This window comes from Thamnophis elegans, chromosome 2 (genome assembly GCF_009769535.1).
Source record: "Thamnophis elegans isolate rThaEle1 chromosome 2, rThaEle1.pri, whole genome shotgun sequence".
In the NCBI taxonomy this organism is placed as follows: Eukaryota; Metazoa; Chordata; class Lepidosauria; order Squamata; family Colubridae; genus Thamnophis; species Thamnophis elegans.
Window position 1 is genome coordinate 144,961,210 of NC_045542.1, and position 20,785 is coordinate 144,981,994.

The following is a 20,785-nucleotide window of genomic DNA, read 5'->3' on the forward strand; positions in this document are numbered from 1 at the left end:
CTATTATACTTCACAGGCTCTATTTGAAGTGATTTTAATGAAAGAGTAAAAATGTCCTTGAGTTGGGTTTGATTCCATGTGTAGAGCCTTCTGTTTTCTTGGAAACAGCACAATAGCGGTTTATACCTAGTTCTCTTGGTTCTGTTTACTTTTTTTTTAAGTCATTGCCTTTATTTCTTTGGTTCTTATGGGAGCTATATAGAACAAGCCAGGATGCCAAAGTTAATGCAAACCTTTAGAAAGGGGAGGACAATGAAAATAATCCAAATTTTATCCTTATTGGCTATGGAATGTTGATACAGAGGACATAATGGAACAGAATCATTGGAATCTTGTACATTTAGTCCTCAACTTTTCACAATTGAGCCCAAATGTTCTGTTGCTAAGCGAGACCTTTGTTAAGTGAAATTTATTCTTTTTTAACCACTTTACTTGTTATAGTTGTTAAGTGAATCTGGCTTCCCCATTGATTTGCTTGCCAGAAGGTTTCAAATGGGGATCACACGGCCCTGGGACAATGCAGCCGTCATAAAATATGAGTCAAGTTGCCAAGCGTCTGATTTTTAATCACGTGATCAGCTTTCGTAAAGCAGTCATAAGTCACTTTGTCAGTGCCATTTTAACTTTAAACAGTCACTAAAGGAACTGTTGTAAGTTGCGTAACTACCTGTTCAGGAGTTCCTTTTTCACCATTTTGTTTGTAGCTTTCATCTCTCTTTGACTATTACAATTTTAATCATACATTTTATAATTGGAGCTCTGAGAAACAGTGCGTATGTTGCCTCTAGATGTCTTAGAAGTCCTTTCCTAAAAAGAACACATTTTGGATACAGGTTTAAGAGGGAAAAGATTCTTTATGCTAAGCATGGAAAATGCACTTTGTAACTTTTGAAACCCACAGGAAGGATGGCCGTTATTAAGACCAATCCGAATGTCATACAGCAAGAAGCAAACTTTTATGCAAGATGTTGGTGTACTTTTTTGTGGGGGGTGGGGGTGGGGGTGGAAGTTGATCCTAGAGTGGTTGAATAATCCGGAAGTTCTGTCGTTTTCATCCTCACTCACTCTTGCCAAGACTGGAGCTTGGATTACTTTGGATTAACTCAGAGGGAATTATTGTCGTGTCATCTCTCATAGCTCCAGCCAACAGCACCCAATTTTGGGCTGATGCATCAAAGAACCTATAGGAAAAGAAGAGCTCGTTAGCAGCTCAGCAGATCTTGGATTATCATCAGAATTTCCTTCTGAGAAAAAGCACCAAGTTGGATTTAATCACTTGGCTAAGATTTTCTTTTGCTGCTTTCTCTCTGAAAAGAGAACGGAAGAGAGTAAGACTGAGATCAGTAACAGTGAGATGACAGAAAGCTCTAAAGAATTTTTTTTAAAAAAAAGCAACAGTAAAACGACTTGACAAGTTGTGGGTGCTCCAACCTTTAAAGTTTTTAAGAAGAGATTGAACAACCTTTCTCTGAAATGGTTTAGGGTTATACCATAACACTATATATAAAAAGATATTGAGACTCTTGAATAGGGGTGTCAAACTCGATTTCATTGAGGGCCGCATCAGGATTGTGTTTGACCTCGGGGGCGGAGGGATGAGGGGGCGTGGCCAGCTTGACATCACTCATGTCGGGGACGCCTGTGGCGGCCCAAGTGCTCTGTCAGAAAAAACAGGCTCCTGAGCTCTGTTTTCAGCCGCGACGGCCTCCTGCAACTCTGTGCCAGTGAAAATGGCGGTCCTCCTGAGCTCCATTTTAGCTGGCTGAGGCATTGTGGGCTGGTCCTTTGCTGTTTCCAGGGTGGCCCCATGGGCCAGATCTAACACACTGTGGACCAGATGTGGCTCGTGGGCCTTGAGTTTGACACACCAGCTCTAGAAAGAGAGCAGAGAAGAGCAACAAAGAGAATTCGGAGACTGGAGACTAAAACATATGAAGAATGGTTGCAGGAACTGGGTATGTCTAGTTTAATGAAAAGAAGGACTAGGGGCAGTGGTGGATTTAAAAAAAAATGGAACCTCTTCTGCAGGTGTGACCTGCTTTCCGGGTCCACTGGTGGAACCTCTTCTAACCAGTTTGGTAGATTTTACGAACCGGTTCTACCGAATAGGTGCGAACTGGTAGGAACCCACCTCTGACTAGGGGAGACATGATAACAGTATTCCAATATCTCAGGGGTTGCCCCAAAGAAGAGAGAGTCAAACTATTCTCCAAGGCACCTGAGGGTAGAACAAGAAGCAATGGATGGAAACTAATCAAGGAGAGAAGCAACCTAGAACTGAGGAGGAATTTCCTGATAGTTAGAACAATTGATCACTGGAACAATTTGCCTCCAGAAGTTGTGAATGCTCCACTGGAAGTTTTTAAGAAGAGATTGGATACCCATTTGTCTGGAGTGGCCTGAGCAGTGGATTGGACTAGAACAGGGGTGTCAAACTCGAGGCCTGGTGCCCTGGATCCGTCCCATGGGGTGCTTAAATCTAGCCCATGGGGCCACTCTGAAAACACTGAAGGACTGGCTCGTGATGCCTCTGTCAGTGAAAATTGAGCTCCATTTTTGCTGGGAGAGGTTTGTTGGATCCCATCGCACCTGAAAATGGAGCTTGGGAGCCCATTTTCATTGGCAGAGTGCTTGGGCCACCAGAGGCGCTCCCATCATAAGTGACGTTATGCTGGCCATGGCCATCCTGAGGTACCCCCTGAGGTCAAGCACAACTGTGATGCAGCCCTCAATGAAATTGAGTTTGACACCCTTGGACGAGAAGATCTCCAAGATCCCTTCCAACTCTGTTATTCTGTTATTGTCCGTTAGAGATGTATGTAGAATCTCAGAAGATCAGCAGGCAAATCTTGACTCCCTCCAAGCTCCCCCACTAAGAGGATTCATACTACTCCTATCATCCTGATGTTTCATCAACCTGGTTGTTAGAATTGGTTGAGTTCCTTTAGTTGGTTAGTTAGTTATTGGTTCTTGGCTTTGAGGGGTTTGCTTCTGGTTAGCTGTCTTTGTCAACCCTGGAGGCCATCTTTTTCTTTGAATTTTCAGGGCTGCCACCCTTAGTGCTGTAGGAAACTGGGAGTGGGGATTGCAGGGAGTTGCGAGGGATATCTAGCCATAATAACATTCCTTTCTCTGAGAGCCAAGGACATTTGGCCTGCACTTGGAGTGGCGTGACTGGGAGGCATCTCTAGTTGGGACGGTGCATTAATTGGACCATGTGATGGACATGTGGGTTCAGGGGAATGGACTTGTACTTTCTTTTGGGTGGGGAAAACCTGGAAACTTTCAGATCCGGGATTTCCCAGATGTGCCAATATGACATCACTCGTAAAATGGAACTTTGAAAAACTTCTAACCTTGGAGTCTTCTTGCATTGGGGGTGCTACTTGGAATCCCAATAGTCTTTTTTCCCCTCTTGATGTATTTTGTTTTCTTTTAATTTTTATCTGTAAGGTGTCCAGAATTGCTGCAGAATTGGGTGGCTTGAAATCCACATAAAAATATTTTTTTAAAAAAAATGTTCCGAAGGGAATACGGTCTCCTGAAATCCACATGTTTGCAGGCCGTGAAATTTTGCAAGGAATTGGAAAGAAAAGAGAATTTCATGGAAAGAAAAGCGGGGGTGGAAAGGGGGGGGGGTTCCAGAGAAAGAAAAGAGCATTTTTTTTCCCAACAGGTTTGAAAAAAAGTTAGGAGTTGAGCTGCCCCTGAAGAGCTATCAACAGGAGACTTCCAGCGACCTCTCTTCCAAAGGCTTGTTTTGCAATCAGACTATTCAGAGCGACTCACTTCAAGGTCTGAAATGTTGCACTTTTTTTTTCCCCATTAGCAGCGCCACTGCAATTTTTGCTCCTTGTTTTTCTACCTCTCTCTTAAAATGTTCTGTCTTTGCTCTAATGCAAGCAAGGACTAGGTTCACTGTTCTGACCCCCTCCTCCATCCAGTAACGAATGCCGAGACAAGCTTAAATGAGAATGTCCTTTAATAACAAGACCAGACTCTCGGTGGCTGAAAGCCAAGTAAACAAACAGATAAGGACCTTGGCAGCAAGGCCGACAAACTTCGGCAGCAATTCAGACAAACTCTGGCAGCAATCCAGCCTGCCAAGTTTGTTTCTCTTTAGTCAAAGTGTTGACTTCTGCAAGAAGGGCGTGGCACAAGCAGTCTCTTTTATAGTCTGGAGAGGAGCCTAATGACCATCAGCTGAGTGTAATTACCTCCTGTAATTACGTAGTTGTTCTTGACACCAAGTAGCCCTTCGACGGCGTGCATCCCGGAACAACTCACAGTTGGTTTCTGGATCACTCTCCCTTGTCTCCTCCCCACTGATCCAAGGCTCAGGCGCCACCTGGTGGCCAACCAGTCTCTCTGCGCCCTGCTCGGAGTCAGAACCCTGTCCAGGGTCCTCCACATCCTCCAGGGCCGACTCATAGGGCCCCTCGCTGTCAGAGTCTGGGGGCAGCTCCAACGGCTCCTGCTGGGCCACAACAGTTCACCATGCACCTTCCCTGGGCATTGCAGGAGGAAATGGTAAATAAAATGCAATTATATGCTGCCAAATGATCTCTTTTTTCCAGGGAAGGAGCAGGGTAAAAAAAAGGAAAAAAGGTGGGGGGGGGAGAAGAAGAAACATTTTGGAAGCAATTTCAGCTTTGCTTCTTGGGAAAACAGTGAGCAGGATTAACAAATTCAGTGGAGGCTTGGCCTGGCCTTCCTTTATGTTTTCATTTATAAGCAGCTGGCTAACGTCTCCACTGCTGGGGCCATCCATGAATTGGTTTGAGAGCAATGATCTCTTGCCGGGAGAGAGGATGCACCATGTTGCAGTGGTCCTGCAGCCTTCATGCCGTTGCCATGGAGAGAAGGATTAAAAGGCTGCTTGCCTGAGAAGTGTCTCTCTTTCACTGACCCAAACCTTCTTTCCGGTCCATTGGAAGCACCGAAGGAAGAACTGGCTAGTCACCACCATCGTTAGGCCAAGCCAATGTTACGGAAGAGTTGTCTGCTTCTGGATTTCCAAGATCTCTTTCCCCAGCAGCATCAACAGTTGCTAGTTAGGGTGGCTTTCTAAAAAGAGATGAGGAGGAGGAAAATGTTTTGCAGGAGCACAGCCAACCGTGCTGATCTGCAGTAATAAAAATAAGGCAACCCAGTCTAGATCAGAATTGCTCTTGGCAGGGAAGGAAGAAAGACGTAAGGAGAAGAGGGTGGAAGGGAGAGAAAGAAAAGGAGGGTAGGAAGAGGAAGAGTAGGAGTAGGAGTAGGGCAGAGGTAAGGGAAGAAGGAAGAGGAAGGAGAGGAAGATGGAAGGGAGAATGAAAGAAGGAGAGGGGTTAGGAAGGGGAAGAGGAAGAGTAGGAGTAGGGCAGAGGTAAGGGAACAAGGAAGAGGAAGGAGAGGAAGATGGAAGGGAGAATGAAAGAAGGAGAGAGGTTAGGAAGAGAAGAGGAAGAGGAAGAGTAGGAGTAGGGCAGAGTAGGAGTAGGGCAGAGGTAAGGGAAGAAGGAAGAGGAAGGAGAGGATGATGGAAGGGAGAATGAAAGAAGGAGAGAGGTTAGGAAGAGGAGGAAGGAAGAAAGTAGAGAAGGGAGGGAGGGAGAAAAGAAAGGGAAAATAAGCTGGTGTTAAAACAGGCGGATGGGATGGTAAATAAAGCAACCCAAATTGTATATTATAATTTTTGAAATGGAATAATAAATGTATAAGAATGACCAATGTAAAGAAGAAGAATGTAATTGTATGTAAGAGAATAAAAAATAAATAAAAACTTTTTCAGAATTGCTCTTGGCAAAATGGCCAATTGGCTGTCTAACACCGGCCATTTTAAGGCCTGTGGACTCCCAGAATTCCCCAGCCGTCCTGTTGAGGAGCTCAGACAAGAATCAGAAGGCTCAGCTGAAGCACCGGTAGTCCTCGAGGTACAACCACAACTGAACCCAAAACTTCTGTGGCTAAGCAAGACAGTGGCTAAGAGAATATTGCCCTGTTTTACGACTTTTCTTGCCACCGTTGTTTAGTGAATCACGGCAGTTGTCAAGTTAGTTACATAGTTGTTGTGAAGGGAGTCTAGATTCGGCTTGTCAGATGGTCGCAAAAGGGGATGGCATGGTCGTAACTGTGAAAAATGGTCATTAGTAATTGCTTTCAGTGCCATTGTAACTTCAAACGGTCCCTATAAGAGCGGCTGTAAATCAAGGACTAGTTGTACTTTTCTTTCCCCAATACATTCTGAGAAGTATGTTTTAAAATTTAATCAATAAAAAGAAAATCTTGGAAGGGTAGCTGCTGACCTACATTGTACTTAGAACAGTGTTTCTCAACCTTGGCGACTTTAAGTCTTGTGGACTTCAACTCCCAGAATCCCCCAGCCAGCTATGCTGGCTGGGGGATTCTGGGAGTTGAAGTCCGCAGGACTTAAAGTCGCCAAGGTTGAGAAACACTGACTTAGAATGTTTTTTGCTCTCAGATCCCTCCATTGATGATAGACTTATTTTCATTGGTTTAAAACATTTATCTAGCCGCCTGTCAAGGGCAAGGAACCTAGGGGTAGATCAAAACAGTGTGTATCCTAGCAATGTTCCACATTGGTTGTGTTATCCGAGGTGGCTGGAAGTTGTGATCTGGCAACCTCTGGAGAGCTTCCCATCCGCCCATCTCTTGTTAGTGGCTGATTCTAACAACAGCAATTGGCCATCATTATGGAATGCAAAGTATCAAAGTTGAAAGGGTCCTTGGAGGTCTTCTAGTTCAACCCACTGCTCAGGCAATATCTGTTCTGACCTCTAGGCTTCCCCAGCAGCACGAAGCAAGCTCCTCCTCCCAATAAACCCCTTTTATTTAAGTTACAGTGAATTCCTCTCCAGCAAAGTCCTGGCCCACAGTCTTTCAAGATAGTTCACAATTACCGACCTTTATCAGGCTTGGAAAGTGGCCAGGCCGACATCCTTCAGATGCTGCAATACTTGGCAAGAATGCAGGAATGAACTAATTGTCTCCTGCAAGCACCCCTCCCCATTCGCTCCTCTTTTATTCCCTATGGGAGGGGCCATTCACTGTCTACTTATGGCCTTACTCCCAAGTCAACCCTTGTTCCTTAGCTGTTCCCTTCGTCTGGCTCCAGGTGTTCGTCTGCCTCACTGATGTCTGCCTCTGAAGGCAACTGATAGCTGGTCCCTTCTCTGGCCTCCTCCCTGCCTCCGACACAGCCCTCATCAGAGCCTTCCCCAGACTCCAAGACTGGACCATGTTCCTCCCCCAACCTCCTCCCTGACCTTGGGCGGGCCACAACAATATCATACTGGACAAATGGCTGTCCAATCTCTTCTTAAAAACCTCGCGTTGGGCCGCCCACAATTTCTGGAGGCAAGCCTGATTACGGTAATTGTTCTCGCTGTCAGGAAATTTCTCTTTAGTTCTAGGTTGGATCTCCTCTTGATTAGTTTCAGTTCGTTACTTTTGTGGTCCTGTTTTCAGATGCTTTGGGGAATAGGTTGCCCCTCTCTTTTCTGTAATAGCCCTTCAAACATTGGAAGACTGCTATCCAGACGATGACCATTCTAATTACTGTGTTTCCCTGAAAATAAGACAGGGTCTTATTTTCTTTTGTCCCCTGAAATAAGCTCTTGGCCTTATTTTTGGGGAGGCCTTATTATTTTTGAGGTGCAGGAGGCGGAGAGTGTGGTCACCTCATGGCTGCTGCTGTGTTGCAATATTTTCAGGGAGGGCTTATTTTGGGGGGGGCTTATTTTAGCACATGCACTCAAAAGCTCGATTAGGCTTATTATCCAGGGAGGTCTTATTTTTTGGGAAACAGGGTAGGAATTTTACTGTGTTAGTTTTTTTTAAAAAAGGTTTTGGCTGCAGGACAATAGTGTGTGTATGTGTGAGAGAGTGTGTGTGTATGTGTGAAAGAGAGAGACAGACAGAGAGAGAAAGAGAGAGAGAAAGAGAAAGAGAGAGATGGAAGCACGTTTCTTCACACCATGCCTTCCCTTTTCCCTTCTTCCTATCATTAATCATTCCAAATACTTGCAAAGAGGGAGATCCGACCTGCATCAAAACACCATCTCGACAGATTAGAAAAAAATTCAATACATATAGCCTGACTCCCCCCACCCTTTTCATTTTTTGCAGCTTGAGGGAAGATTGAAAGGCATGAAGTGGGGGCTGGGAGGAGGTTTGGAGGCATGGGCCGAAGGCAGAAGGAGCTAAGGGGGACCAGGCAGCCCAGGAGAGAAAGAAGGGATGAAAATCCCCTTCCTCGTTTGCCCTTTTGCTGATGTTTTCTTCTCAGGGAACCAACATCAATAAAAACCCTTTGATGAGAAAAGGGTGTTTTGCCTCAAGCCAACTGTTCAGAGGAGGGAAGGCTCCTGCAGAGAGCTGCAACCTTTATTTCCTATTTCCTTTTTTTGCAGAAGGAGAGCGAGAGAGGCCAGGTCCTTGAAGCTTTTAGTCTCAGATTGATTGATTGGTTTGTTTGTTTAACCGCCCATCTTAAATACATAACTTTGGGTAGCCAACAACCAATTTAAAAAAAACAATACAAAAAGAGCCTTCCTAATGAAACAAAAGAAAAGTGATCCAGCACAAAGAATGCTTAACAATTCATAGAGCGTATGAACATCATTATTAGGCTACTTTAAGACCTATCCTTGATGCTATAACCTGGGGAAGGAGCCAACTCTTAATGGCCTACTCAAAAGCCAAAAGGATAAGGGCTCTTTGTACTTCAGATGGGGGAGGTTGTTGCTCAGAGTAGGAGCCACAGCAGAAAAAGTAGCTCTCCTCAGTCCCATTAGATGACTCAGTCAAATAAACAGAGTTGGAATGGACTTTGTAGGTCATCTAGTCCAATCCCCTGCTCAAGCGGGAGACCCTACACCATTCCTGTCAGATGTCAGTCCAGTCTCTTCTTGAAAGCTTCCAGTGATGAATCCCCCACAACTTCTGAAAGCAAAGCTGTTCCATTGGTTGATTATCCTCACTGTCAGAAAGTTCTTCCTTATTTCTAGGTTAAATCTCTCCTTGGTCAGTTTCCATCCATTATTCCTAGTCTGGCCTTCAGGTGCTTTGGAAAATAGCTTGATCCCCTCCTCTGTGTGGCAACCCCTGAGATATTGGAAGACTGCTGTCATGTCTTCCCTGGTCCTTCTCTTCACTAGACTAGTCATGCCCAGTTCCTGTAACTGTTCTTTGTATGTTTTAGTCTCCAGTCCCCTAATCATCTTGGTTGCTCTCCTCTGCACTTTTTCTAGAGTCTCAACATCTTTTTTATAGTGTGATGACCAAAACTGGATGCAGTACTACTAGGTATGGTCTTACTAGAGCTTTATAGAGTGATATTAGTACCTCACTTGGTCTTGATTGTATCCCTCTGTTAATGCAATTTAGGATTGCATTGGCTTTTTTGGCTGCTGCTGCACACTATTGGCTCATATTTAGCTGGTTGACAAAGAGCCAAGGTGGCGCAGTGGTTAAATGCAGCACTGCAGGCTACTGCTAGATCAGCAGGTCAGCGGTTCAAATCTCACCGGCTCAGGGTTGACTCAGCCTTCCATCCTTCCGAGGTGGGTAAAATGAGGACCCAGATTGTTGGGGGCAATATGCTGACTCTCTGTAAACCGCTTAGAGAGGCCTGAAAGGCCTATGAAGTGGTATATAAGTCTACTGCTATTGCTATTGCTATAAAGTTCAATAGAGAGCAATCCCACCCTGCTGGAAGTGATGGAATGGGCAGAAACCCTGGAAGACAGCTGATCCACCTGGGCCCTTAGCATCTTCAAACCTGCATCTTCATTGTACTCAGAAACCTGTTGAGGGTCACGAATGAAGGCAAATATACGTGTTCCAGGATAATGTTACAGGATCCAAACTGGGTCGGTCACTAGGATTAGAGTTTTAGTCTTCTGAGTTTTTGGACTCATGCTGGAGCCCATCTTCAGGGAGAGAATTTCCCTGAAGATGGGCTCCAGCACAAGTCCAAAAGTGTGGAAGACTAAAACTCTGGTCCTGGTGACTGACCCAGATTGGATCTTGCGCCTATTGAGAGTTGCTGCAACTTGTGATGCAGTGATGCCACCTAGGTGTAATGAGCTGTACCCATTGTCAGGTTTCCAAATAGCATCCAAAACTAAATCAGACTCCGAGGCAAAGGATTTCTCAAAATTCCAATTTATTAAGAGAGCCATGTTGGCACATCTGGGAAAACACGAATCTGAAAGCTTCCCGGTTTTTCTCACCCAGTTGAAAGTTCATGATCTTTCCCCCACCCACACAAGTCCATCACATGGTCCAATCTTCCACTGCCACGCTGGCAGTTCCACCCATCCAGTTCCGGTCAAGTGCAGAGACAAAGGATGACCTTGGCTTTCCAGAAAGAATTTTGTTATGGCTACGTATCATCTAACTCCATACAATTGAGCCGAGGTGGCGCAGTGGTTAAATGCAGCACTGCAGGCTACTTCAGCTGACTGCAGTTCTGCAGTTCGGCTGTTCAAATCTCACCGGCTCAGGGTTGACTCAGCCTTCCATCCTTCCAAGGTGGGTAAAATGAGGACCCGGATGTTGTTGGGGGCAATATGCTGACTCTGTAAACCGCTTAGAAAGGGCTGAAAGCCCTATGAAGCGGTATATAAGTCCAACTACTAACTGCTATTGCTAATCCCCCCCTCCCATTTCCCCACAATAGAAAAGGCATAGAAGAATAATAGAAAGTGTGGCAGGCCAAAGATCCAAATGAAAAGATGGCTGCAGGCCTGACACCCATATTTACTCATTCTGCCGCATTTTGGGTCAACTGAAGATTTTAGGTGGTCTTCAGGAGCAGCCCTATATAGAGAAGTATAACTCCAATTGGTCTTGCTTGCTTTTTATGCCTCTATCTCTTTAGGAAAGACTTTAACAGAAGAACAAGACTATGCCATTTTATTTCATTATCTTCTTAAAACGCTCCCTTTTCCTAAAATAAAAAGAGGGTTGATAACGAGTGGGTTTTTTTTTTAAAAAAAAGCAACAGCAACTAATCTGTGGCACCTAATTTTTTTCTAGGCACTGTGCAAAAGCAGAGTAGAAGTCAATCCCTTGCTTGCTTGGCACAGGATGGGGTCTCAGAATGGAGGAACAAGAAAGGACAAGAATAACTTGTAATTTTCCCTGCTGGATGTTTTAAATAGCTTTAGCTTTGATTAAAAATAATAACCTGGTAATAATGCACATAAGAACCCAACCACAGATCTCTCTTCCTGGATATTGATTAATGGCCATTGTGCCAGCTTCTATGGTTGATGGTGATTTTTTAATCATCTGTGTGCTTCTTGACGCTGGAGAGGAAGATGTGGGAAGTGGGGGGGGGGGTCAGAGAAATTTGAAGTGTAGCCCCCCCTTCTCTTTTTCCAGAGTTTAGATGCCTTTCTCTGTTTTGGAGAGCTAACCTTTCCACATTTTAAAATTATTATTATTTTATTTTGTATCACTTCTTTATTATTTGTGGAAACTCTAGAAAGAGTGCAGAAAAGAGCAACCAAGATGATCGGAGGACTGCAGGTTAAAACATATGAAGAATGGTTGCAGGAACGGTTGAGTGTGTCTAGTTTAATGAAAAGAAGGACTAGAGGAGACATGATAGCAGTCTTCCAATATCTCAGGGGTTGCCACAGAGAAGAGGGAGTCAAACTATTCTCCAAGGCACCTGAGGGCAGAACAAGAAGCAATGCGTGGAAACTAATCAAGGAGAGAAGCAACTTAGAACGGAGGAGAAATTTCCTGAGAGTTAGAATAATTAATCAATGGAACTCCTTGCTTCCAGAAGTTATGAATGCTCCAACACTGGAAGTCTTTAAGAAGATGTTGGGCAACCATTAGTCTGAAGTGGTGTAGGGTTTCCTGCCTAGGCAGGGAATTGGACTAGAAGACCTCCAAGGTCCCTTCCAACTCTGCTATTCTATTCTATTTTTATAAATAACTCAAGGCAGGGAACCTACCCAATACACCCTCCTTGTCCTATTTTCCACTGGACAACAACACTGTGAGGTGTGTTGGACTGATAGAAAGTGACTGACCCAAAGTCACTCAGCTGGCTTTCATGGCTAAAGGTGGGACTTGAACTCACAGTCTCTTGGTGAGTAGACTGGTACCTAAACCACTTGACTAAACTGGCTCTCTCATTGACGGAACATTATTTTTTCTCTGTTTTGCATGCTCACTCTCACCTCTTGCTTCAGGGAACTGTGAATGTGCTTTTCAGGCCAGCTTGCTGTCAATAAACTCTCAAGGAATATGACTATTTTCTTTGCACACACAGACACTAACACACCAGCTATTGAGAACCAAGCTTGAGAAGGAACACAAAAAAGCATAAAAATGATGCACATAGGAGGAACAAAGGAGGCATGGAGAGATACTACAGTACTCCAAGTGGAATCATCAAGAAATCAAACTAAAGATGTTAAAAGGAGTTGACAAAGCAAAGTATTACAGCACAAATATAACAGTTCAAAAATCTTTACCCGGAGGTCTTTAGTGACACAGGATGAACCTTTGTTAGATAATTGTAATATCTAATTGTAAAACCTAAAACCTAAAATAATTTGCAACCAACAAAAAGCAAATATCAAATTATAAATATTGATTTTTGTTATTATACAACTATTTAGAAACAGGGTAGTCTAAATTAGGAGTATACAGATTCCATATATGTTGTCATGTGAATGGTAAAAAGGGGGAAATAGAAAACAAGGCCTAGGAATTTATATCACAGGTAAAGACATTCAGAAAACGTGACCAGGTTGCTCAAAAGTCATTTTACCTGTCTATCTTTGGAAAAAAACAGAACACACAACTCCAGAAAACCAAAAACAGAACAAACACATGTCAAACTCAGCTGTTGCTTAGCAGCACTTGTGGATGATCCATTACTGTAAATCGAATGTGAATTGGTATAATCTCCTGGCTGAGGTTAGTAAAACTATGATGAGGAGTTTAAGCAAATTAACCCCAACTTCAAGTCATCACTGCCTCTTTATCCGCCCTGCCTGCCTTTAAGATGTAGCACTTTCATTAAAGGGCAGCTAAAAATCAAATGATTTTTCCCTCTATGGTTCATGGGCTCTTTAAGTTTAGAGAACAGGAGCACCAGAGGGCAAGATAAGAAGCAATAGATGCGAATTTATCAAGGAGAGATCCAACTTCGAGCTACGGAGAAATTTCCTGATAATGAGAGCAATTAATCAGTGGAACGACTTGCCTCCAGGCATTGTAGGTGCTCCAACAATGGACATTTTTAAAGAATAGATTGGACAGCCATTCTTCATTCATTCATTCATTCATTCATTCATTTCATTTATTATATTTATATGCCGCCCTTTTTCCCCCCGAAGGGGACTCAGGGCGGCTAACAAATCAAATCAGGGAAGGGGGGGGGGGGTACAGACAAAAAATAAAAAAATAAACGATACATAACAATACATAATTTAAAAACACACAACAGTCATACCATTCAAGACGGGGGCAACAGCTCTTTAGCCCCAGGCCTGTCGGAACAGCCAGGTTTTAAGGGCTTTGCGGAAGGCCTGGAGGGTGGTGAGGGTTCGAATCTCCACGGGGAGTTCGTTCCAAAGGGTCGGAGCAGCCACAGAGAAGGCTCTTCTCCGGGTAGTCGCCAGTCGACACTGGCCGGCGGATGGAATTCGGAGGAGGCCTAATCTGTGGGATCTAATCGGTCTAGCGGAGGTGATTGGCAGCAGGCGGTCTCTCAAGTACTCAGGTCCAATACCATGAAGGGCTTTATAAGTGATGACTAGCGCCTTGAAGCGTATCCGGAGACCAATAGGCAGCCAGTGCAGCTCGCGGAGGATAGGTGTTACGTGGGTGAACCGAGGTGCACCCACGATCGCTCGCGCGGCTGCATTCTGGACAAGCTGAAGTCTCCGAATGCTCTTCAAGGGCTGCCCCATGTAGAGCACGTTGCAGTAGTCCAGTCCATTCTTCTGAAATGGTATAGGCTCTCTTGGTATAGGGCCATGATAGCGAACCTATGGCACATGTGCCAGAGGTGGCCCGCAGAGCCCTCTATGCTGACACTCACGCCGTTGCCCCAAGTCAGATCTCCATGGAGTTTCTTTCGTGAGCTTCTGTTTCCCTGCAAATGACAAAACAGAAGCTTACGAAAGAGAAAGATCTTACTTCTTGCAGCGCTGCTGGTGTTGGGATGCCCCGCCTCCCACCAGCCAGCTGGTCTTGGGGTCTCTGCTGTGCACGTGTGCATGCCCGTGAATGTGTGCACGTTTGCACATGCATGTACATTTGCACATGCATGTACATTTGCACATGTGTGCACATTCACACGAGCGAGCGCACACCTTTCAGTTTGGGCATGCGTGTGCGCGTAGTTTGGGCACTCAGTGTCCAAAAGGTTCGCCATCCCTGGTATAGGGTCTCTTGCTTGAGCAGGGAATTGGACCTCAAAAGTCCCTCCCCATCCTTATTCTGTTAGATAAGCTTCTAAAGGGACCTCTTGGTCAGCTAGCCAGTTTTGGTTGTCTAAGGGCAGATGCTGAAGAGCAGCAGTTCCTATAAGGAGAACTGAGTCTAGGCCTGTAATTTTGTGGACTGAGCTGTCCAAGGTCCTGAACATTGTTCATTCTAGTCCAGTGGATCTCAACCTTCCTAATGCCGCAACCCTTTAATACAGTTCCTCATGTTGTGGTGCCCCACAACCATAAAATTATTTTATGTTTTCCATATTTTTTCAAAAATATGTGTTTTCCGATAGTCTTAGGCGACCCCTGTGAAAGGGTCGTTCGACCCCCAAAGGCGTCCCGACCCACAGGTTGAGAACCACTGTTCTAGAGGCAAACCCATCTCTTCCCCTTTTTGCATATAGCATTTTGAAGGCCTGAGCGAGGCAGAATATGAGGTCATCTTTTAAGTGTCTTATACTCAGCATTTTACCTTATCCTATTGTGTGTAGCATTTATAGGTCTAAGTTCTTTTAGAGATTCCAAATCTTAGGCCCATGTTCCTCCCCAACCTCCTCATTGTCCAGTGGAGCTGGCAGTAGATTCGGACGAATATAAGAATATAAACTTTACTGAATAAACAGTACACACATTGGGACAGAAGATGCAAAACCAGTTCTGGGCTTCCCACACAAGCATACATCTAGTTCATTTCCTCTTTCAACAGAGTCCACCCACAGTCCATTACATCCACCAATCATTTCTGTCCATTTTGTTTTGGGAACCAGCCGATCACGCTGTGGCATCTGCTCTGGGTGTCCTTGAGGGGGGAGAGCAATGTCTCATGGGAACCAATGATGCTTGGAGGCCATTCCCCGCATCTTTGCATTCTAATCCACCTCCCCCCCCCCATTTTTTGTCACTCTGCCAGCAAAAGCAGAATAGAGGTGAAAGTTCAAGTCAGTCTTGACAATTGTGCAATATACACCACCACCACTAAGGCAACATGAATTGAATGTATGTCACATTTGCTTGGAAAATGCATTGAATATTCACAATGGAATCCTTGGGGAATAAAAATCTCTCTCAACAAAAGAGAATTCCGTGTTTCCCCGAAAACAAGACGGGATCTTATTTTCTTTTGACCCCTCCCCCAAATAAGCACTTGGTCTTATTTTCGGGAGTGGCCTCCGCGAGGCTGTTCCGCGTGGAGGGCAGCTGCATGTGGGGTACGTGGGGCATGTTCCCTTGTCCCCCCCCCAGGAAATGGTGGGGACCGGCTGCACATGCATTTCAATATTTTAGAGGGGCTTCTTTTTGGGAGAGGGCTTATTTTAGCACATGCGCTCAAAAGCCCAATTGGGCTTGTTATTCTGGGAGGCCTTATTTTCGGGGAAACAGGGTAGTTGGAGCTCAGGTTGAGCTATGGAGTCTTGTAGTTTGTGTCTGTTTTCTGTTGGTGGTCTCTGAGCTTGGTAGTTTGCTTGCAGATGTTTTATTACCTGACTAGGTGATGCCTTCAGGGCTGGAGGGACAAAGGGGTAGAACTATTTTAAGCACCAACGTTGTTTTTTTTTTTTTGTGTAAGGGTGCCATGCAAGACTCCCTTCCATCTTCAGTCAGCTGATGTGAGCACTGCCTGGTTAACCATCCGCCTTCCTTCCTCTTGTCTTTGTCCAGCTCTCTGCCTGGTGCTGGGCTGCATGATATTCCCAGATGGCTGGGACTCAGAGACCGTCAGGGACATGTGCGGGGAGAAGACAGGGAAGTATTCCCTGGGCGACTGCTCTGTGCGCTGGGCTTATATCTTAGCCATCATTGGCATCTTGAATGCCCTTATCCTCTCCTTCCTGGCCTTCGTCCTCGGCAACCGGCAAAACGACCTGCTTCTCGAGGAGCTCAAAACAGAAAACAAAGGTGAGTGCTCTCTGCTTTGCATACACAAACACACAGAGACAATGCCTCCCACCCACCCGCCTCCGGTCCATTCTTCATGCGGCTGAAGCCCTGAAGCAGCAATCGTCCAATATTGGAGTAATTATGATAGGTTAGGGACGCAGTGGCTCAGTGGTTAAGATGCTTGTCCATCAGAAGGTCGGTTCGAATCCCTAGTTGCCTCATAATGGAGTGAGCTCCTGTTACTTGTCCCAGCTTCTGCCAACCTAGCAGTTCGAAAGCACGTAAAAAATGCAAGTAGAAAAATAGGGACCACCTTTGGTGGGAAGGTAACAGCGTTCCGTGCACATTTGGCATTTAGTCATGCCGGCCACATGACCACGGAGACATCTTCAGACAGCGCTGGCTCTTCAGCTTCGAAACGGAGACGAGCACCGTCCCCTAGAGTCAGGAACGACTAGCATGCATGTACAAGGGGAACTTTTACCTTTATCTATGATAGGTTACCTTCCTATTTAATGCAGAAATGCAGAAATGCCTGTGGAAAGACTTAGAAATTTGCCTCAAATTACAGGCATTGAACTCAATGCTGGGGAACAAAGTTAGAATTCTGTACAGGTAGTCCTCAAGTTGCAACAGTTCATTTAGTGGCCGTTCAAAATTACAACATCGGTGAAAAAAGGGACTGATGACCGTTCTTCACACTTACAACCATTGTACCATCCCCGTGGTACCGTGATTTACATTCGGATGCTCGAGTCACATTTATGACAGCTGCAGTGTCCAGAAGTCATGCAATCCCCTTTTGCGACTTTCTGACAAGCAAAATCCACGAGGAAGCCAGATTCACCTATGTTCTTAATTTAACAACTGCAGTGATTCGCTTAACAAATGTGGCAAGAAAAGTCGTAAAATGGGGCAAAACTCACTTAACCGATTTCTGATTTAACATAAATTTTGGGCTCAATTGTGGTTGTAAGTTGAGGACTACCTGCTTATTCAGAGTTTGGGAAAAACATAAGGCTTCAGCAGGCATTAATAGGAGATGGCACTGATTCAGGACCACTTCCCATTGGTCCCTTAATTCCTGAAGTTGGGATGGCACTTTTGCCCACCCAATTTTCAGTTTGCAAAAAAGGAGAAAACTAATGGGAAGTTATAGCACTTCCCTTTATTATTGCATACATCCTCCACCTTTCTGTTTGTTTCAAAGCTCTAAGACAGGGGTCGGCAACCTTACACACTCAAAAAGCCACAAAGGTCCTAACCGGAAGCCCCCAGTTCAATTCTGGAGCCAACCGGAAGTCCAGTTTCCCCACCATAGAGTCTCCTCCTAGCACAGCGTCCTTTTTCTTCTGCTGACCGGAAGTTTGGTTCCCCCACTATAGAGTCTCCTCCTAGCACCGCGTTCTTTTTCCTCTACCTGTCCTAACTTAAAGCCCTATCAATTGTGGAGCCAACCACGACAGGCAGCCACAGCAGAGGGATGAAAGACCACATGCGGCTCTAGAGCTGCAGATTGCTGACCCCTGCTCTAAGACAAAAACAAATATACAGTTTAAAACAAAACAGAATGAATATAATTGAAATACACATTCAAGTAAAATCAGCTACTAAATGTTGAGCTATTGTTATTGTTGTTAGTGTATGGCATTGTTATAGTAGCCAGGAGACCACCAAACTATTGCATGGTAGCGGTGGCTCAATGGCTAAGCCACTGAGCTTGTCAATCAGAAAGGTCGGCGGTTCCGCAGTTCGGCAGTTCGAATCTCTAGTGTTGCATAATGGAGTGAGCTCCCATTACTTGTCCCAGCTTCTACCAACCTAGCAGTTCGAAAGACATAAAAAGTAGAAAAACAGGGACCACCTTTGGTGGGAAGGTAACAGCATTCCGTGCACCTTCAGTGTTTAGTCATGCCGGCCACATAACCACTCAGCCGATGTCTTCGGACAGCACTTGCTCTTTGGCTTTGAAACAGATATGAGCATCACCCGCTAGAGTTGGGAACAACTAGCACATATGTGTGAAGGGAATCTTTACCTTAGTTTGGCTTGCCAAGGTACCAGCCCTGCTAGAGGACATGCTTGCGTGCTTCCTACGTTGTGCCACAGGAGGGCAATCTGCCTTCATACCAGAGAGAAAGATGAGCAGCTCTTCCTGCAGTGTCACCCAAGACCCCTCCCCCCTCCCAAAGCTGCCTCACAAGTGGATGTTGCCACCAGGAAGGTTCAAAGTGGTTAGGAATCTGACTGCCCACACAGAGTATCAACTCGTCTCCCTGCCAAAGTGATGCCTATCTTTCTACTTGCACAGAACATGCTTTTAAACTCTTAGGTGGACAGAAGCTGAGGTGGGTAACAGGAGTTCACCCTGTTACGCTACTCAGTGCTTGAGCTCGAACAGCCAGAGCCAAGACCATCTCCAGCATCATTAAGTCGCTGAGCCACAGCACCTCTAAGTAAGCTATTAATTTCATGGCAAAGCTGACCTGCTAAATACTGGGAGCCAAACAATTCTTCTATGGCTTGGAAGTCAGATAAGAGAGGGCCCTTCTGCAGGGTCAACCTTCTGCCAACATTAGCTTCTTTGGAAGAGTCCCCCTTGCTGTACTGAATCACTGTGCATCTTCATATGAGGAGCAGCTGTTCAGCAGATAATCAAGTTCCCAGCCATCTAGGGTAGAGATAGCGAACCTTTTTAGCACCAAGTGCCAAAAAGGGAGTGCTCGCACGCTTATCAGGACACGCCCCGGAAGAGAAGCTGCCAAGTGGGCATGCGCACGCTGGGAAATGAACTTCCAGCTTCTGGTGTGCGCATGCACCCCGGCCAGCTTGTCTTTTGGTTAGTGGCACGCATGCCCGTGTGTTGATCAGCTGGCCGGCGCGGATGCGCACAACGGAAACCGGAAGACCAGCTCTTCCGGTTTTCAACACTGCTGCACACGCAAAAACCAGCTGATCGACATGCACGCAGGCATGCCAGAAACCCGGAAGAGGAATGGCCGAAACCACACGTGGCAGCCAACATGGCTCTGGGTGCCACTTGGGGCATACGTGCCATAGGTTCACTATTACGGATCTAGGGCTTTAATCCAATATTTTAAGTATCACAACTGTATCCAGTTCATTGCACAAACTTTGTCTGCCCCTCCTTCCAAATGAATTATCTTCTACTTCTTCTTCTTCTTCTTCTTCTTCTTCTTCTTCTTCTTCTTCTTCTTCTTCTTCTTCTTCTTCTTCTTCTTCTTCTTCTCCTCCTCCTCCTCCTCCTCCTCCTCCTCCTCCTCCTCCTTCTCCTCCTCCTCCTCCTCCTCATCCTTATCATTATTATTATTATTATACAATTGTATCACAGCGGCCAGTTGTTTCACCGGATTTGGCATTGGTTACTAGTCGGGCCCCACCCAGGGGCCTAGGACGTCGTAACGTATTTTCGTAATATGCATGCAGATCCAAGCAGTGCGGCTTTTTGCATTTGACTGATGGTGATTTTGTCAATTTTTAACTGTTTTAAATGTAATTCCAGTGCTTTTGGAATAACACCCAGTGTGCCAATTACTACTGGAATTATCACTGCTGGTTTGTGCCATAGTAGTTGAATTTCGATTTTTAAGTCCTGGTATCTTGCGATTTTTTCATGTTCCTTCTCAGCGACCCTGCTTTTTTTATTATTATTATTATTATTATTATTATTATTATTATTATTATTATTAATGATTATTATTATTATCCTCCATTTCATGTATTCAAAATCATGTTGATACATATATCTTATCTAATACATGCTTGGTGAAATAAATAAATAAAATAAAATAAATAAAATCTTGACAATCAAGTTGTATTGGCAAGCTCAGTAACTTCTGCCCCACCATCCCTCCTATCACAAAAAGGATTTTATCTTATAGGATATCTAAAAGGATTTTAAAATATTATATTATAGGATATCTAAAATGATATTTTTTATCTAAAAGGATTTTATCATAGGATTCTCCTATAAGATAAAATCATATCTCCTGTGCATCTTTTCTTTTTTTCTTTTTTTAGTATAAGTTTTATTAAACGTTAAATTAGTGGCCTCTAGTTTTTGGGCAGCACCAAATCTAACCAGTATATTTTGGAGAGAAGAAAATTAATACGGAAATAAATAAAATGAAGAAAGAGAAAGCAAAGTACAGGAACAAACGATAAAAAATAGTAAGGAGAAGCTTCGGATTTCCTTTGAATTAGGATAGTTTCTAAATTATCTCTAACACTATGTTTACAAAAAGATCGAAAGCATTAAATCTTTCATTTTGTTCTAGCCTTAAAAGGGAAAGTAGCATTGGTATTACTCACAAAGAAATTATCTGGAATCTAGAATCTATAAAGAGATCTTGAATCTTTGCTGGAAATATGGACAACATGAAGGGCAGTGGTGAAATTCAATTTTTTTC

General features: G+C 44.5%; 1 protein-coding gene across 1 annotated transcript in view; it reads left to right on the top strand.

Moving 5' to 3' along the window:
- The window catches only part of LHFPL4 (LHFPL tetraspan subfamily member 4), a 72,282-nt gene that overhangs the window by 36,743 nt on the left and 14,754 nt on the right, over positions 1–20,785 (top strand). The window contains exon 2 of the mRNA XM_032208670.1: positions 16,137–16,373. Coding sequence (XP_032064561.1) covers positions 16,137–16,373 — 237 coding nt within the window. The remainder of the gene's footprint in view (positions 1–16,136; positions 16,374–20,785) is intronic.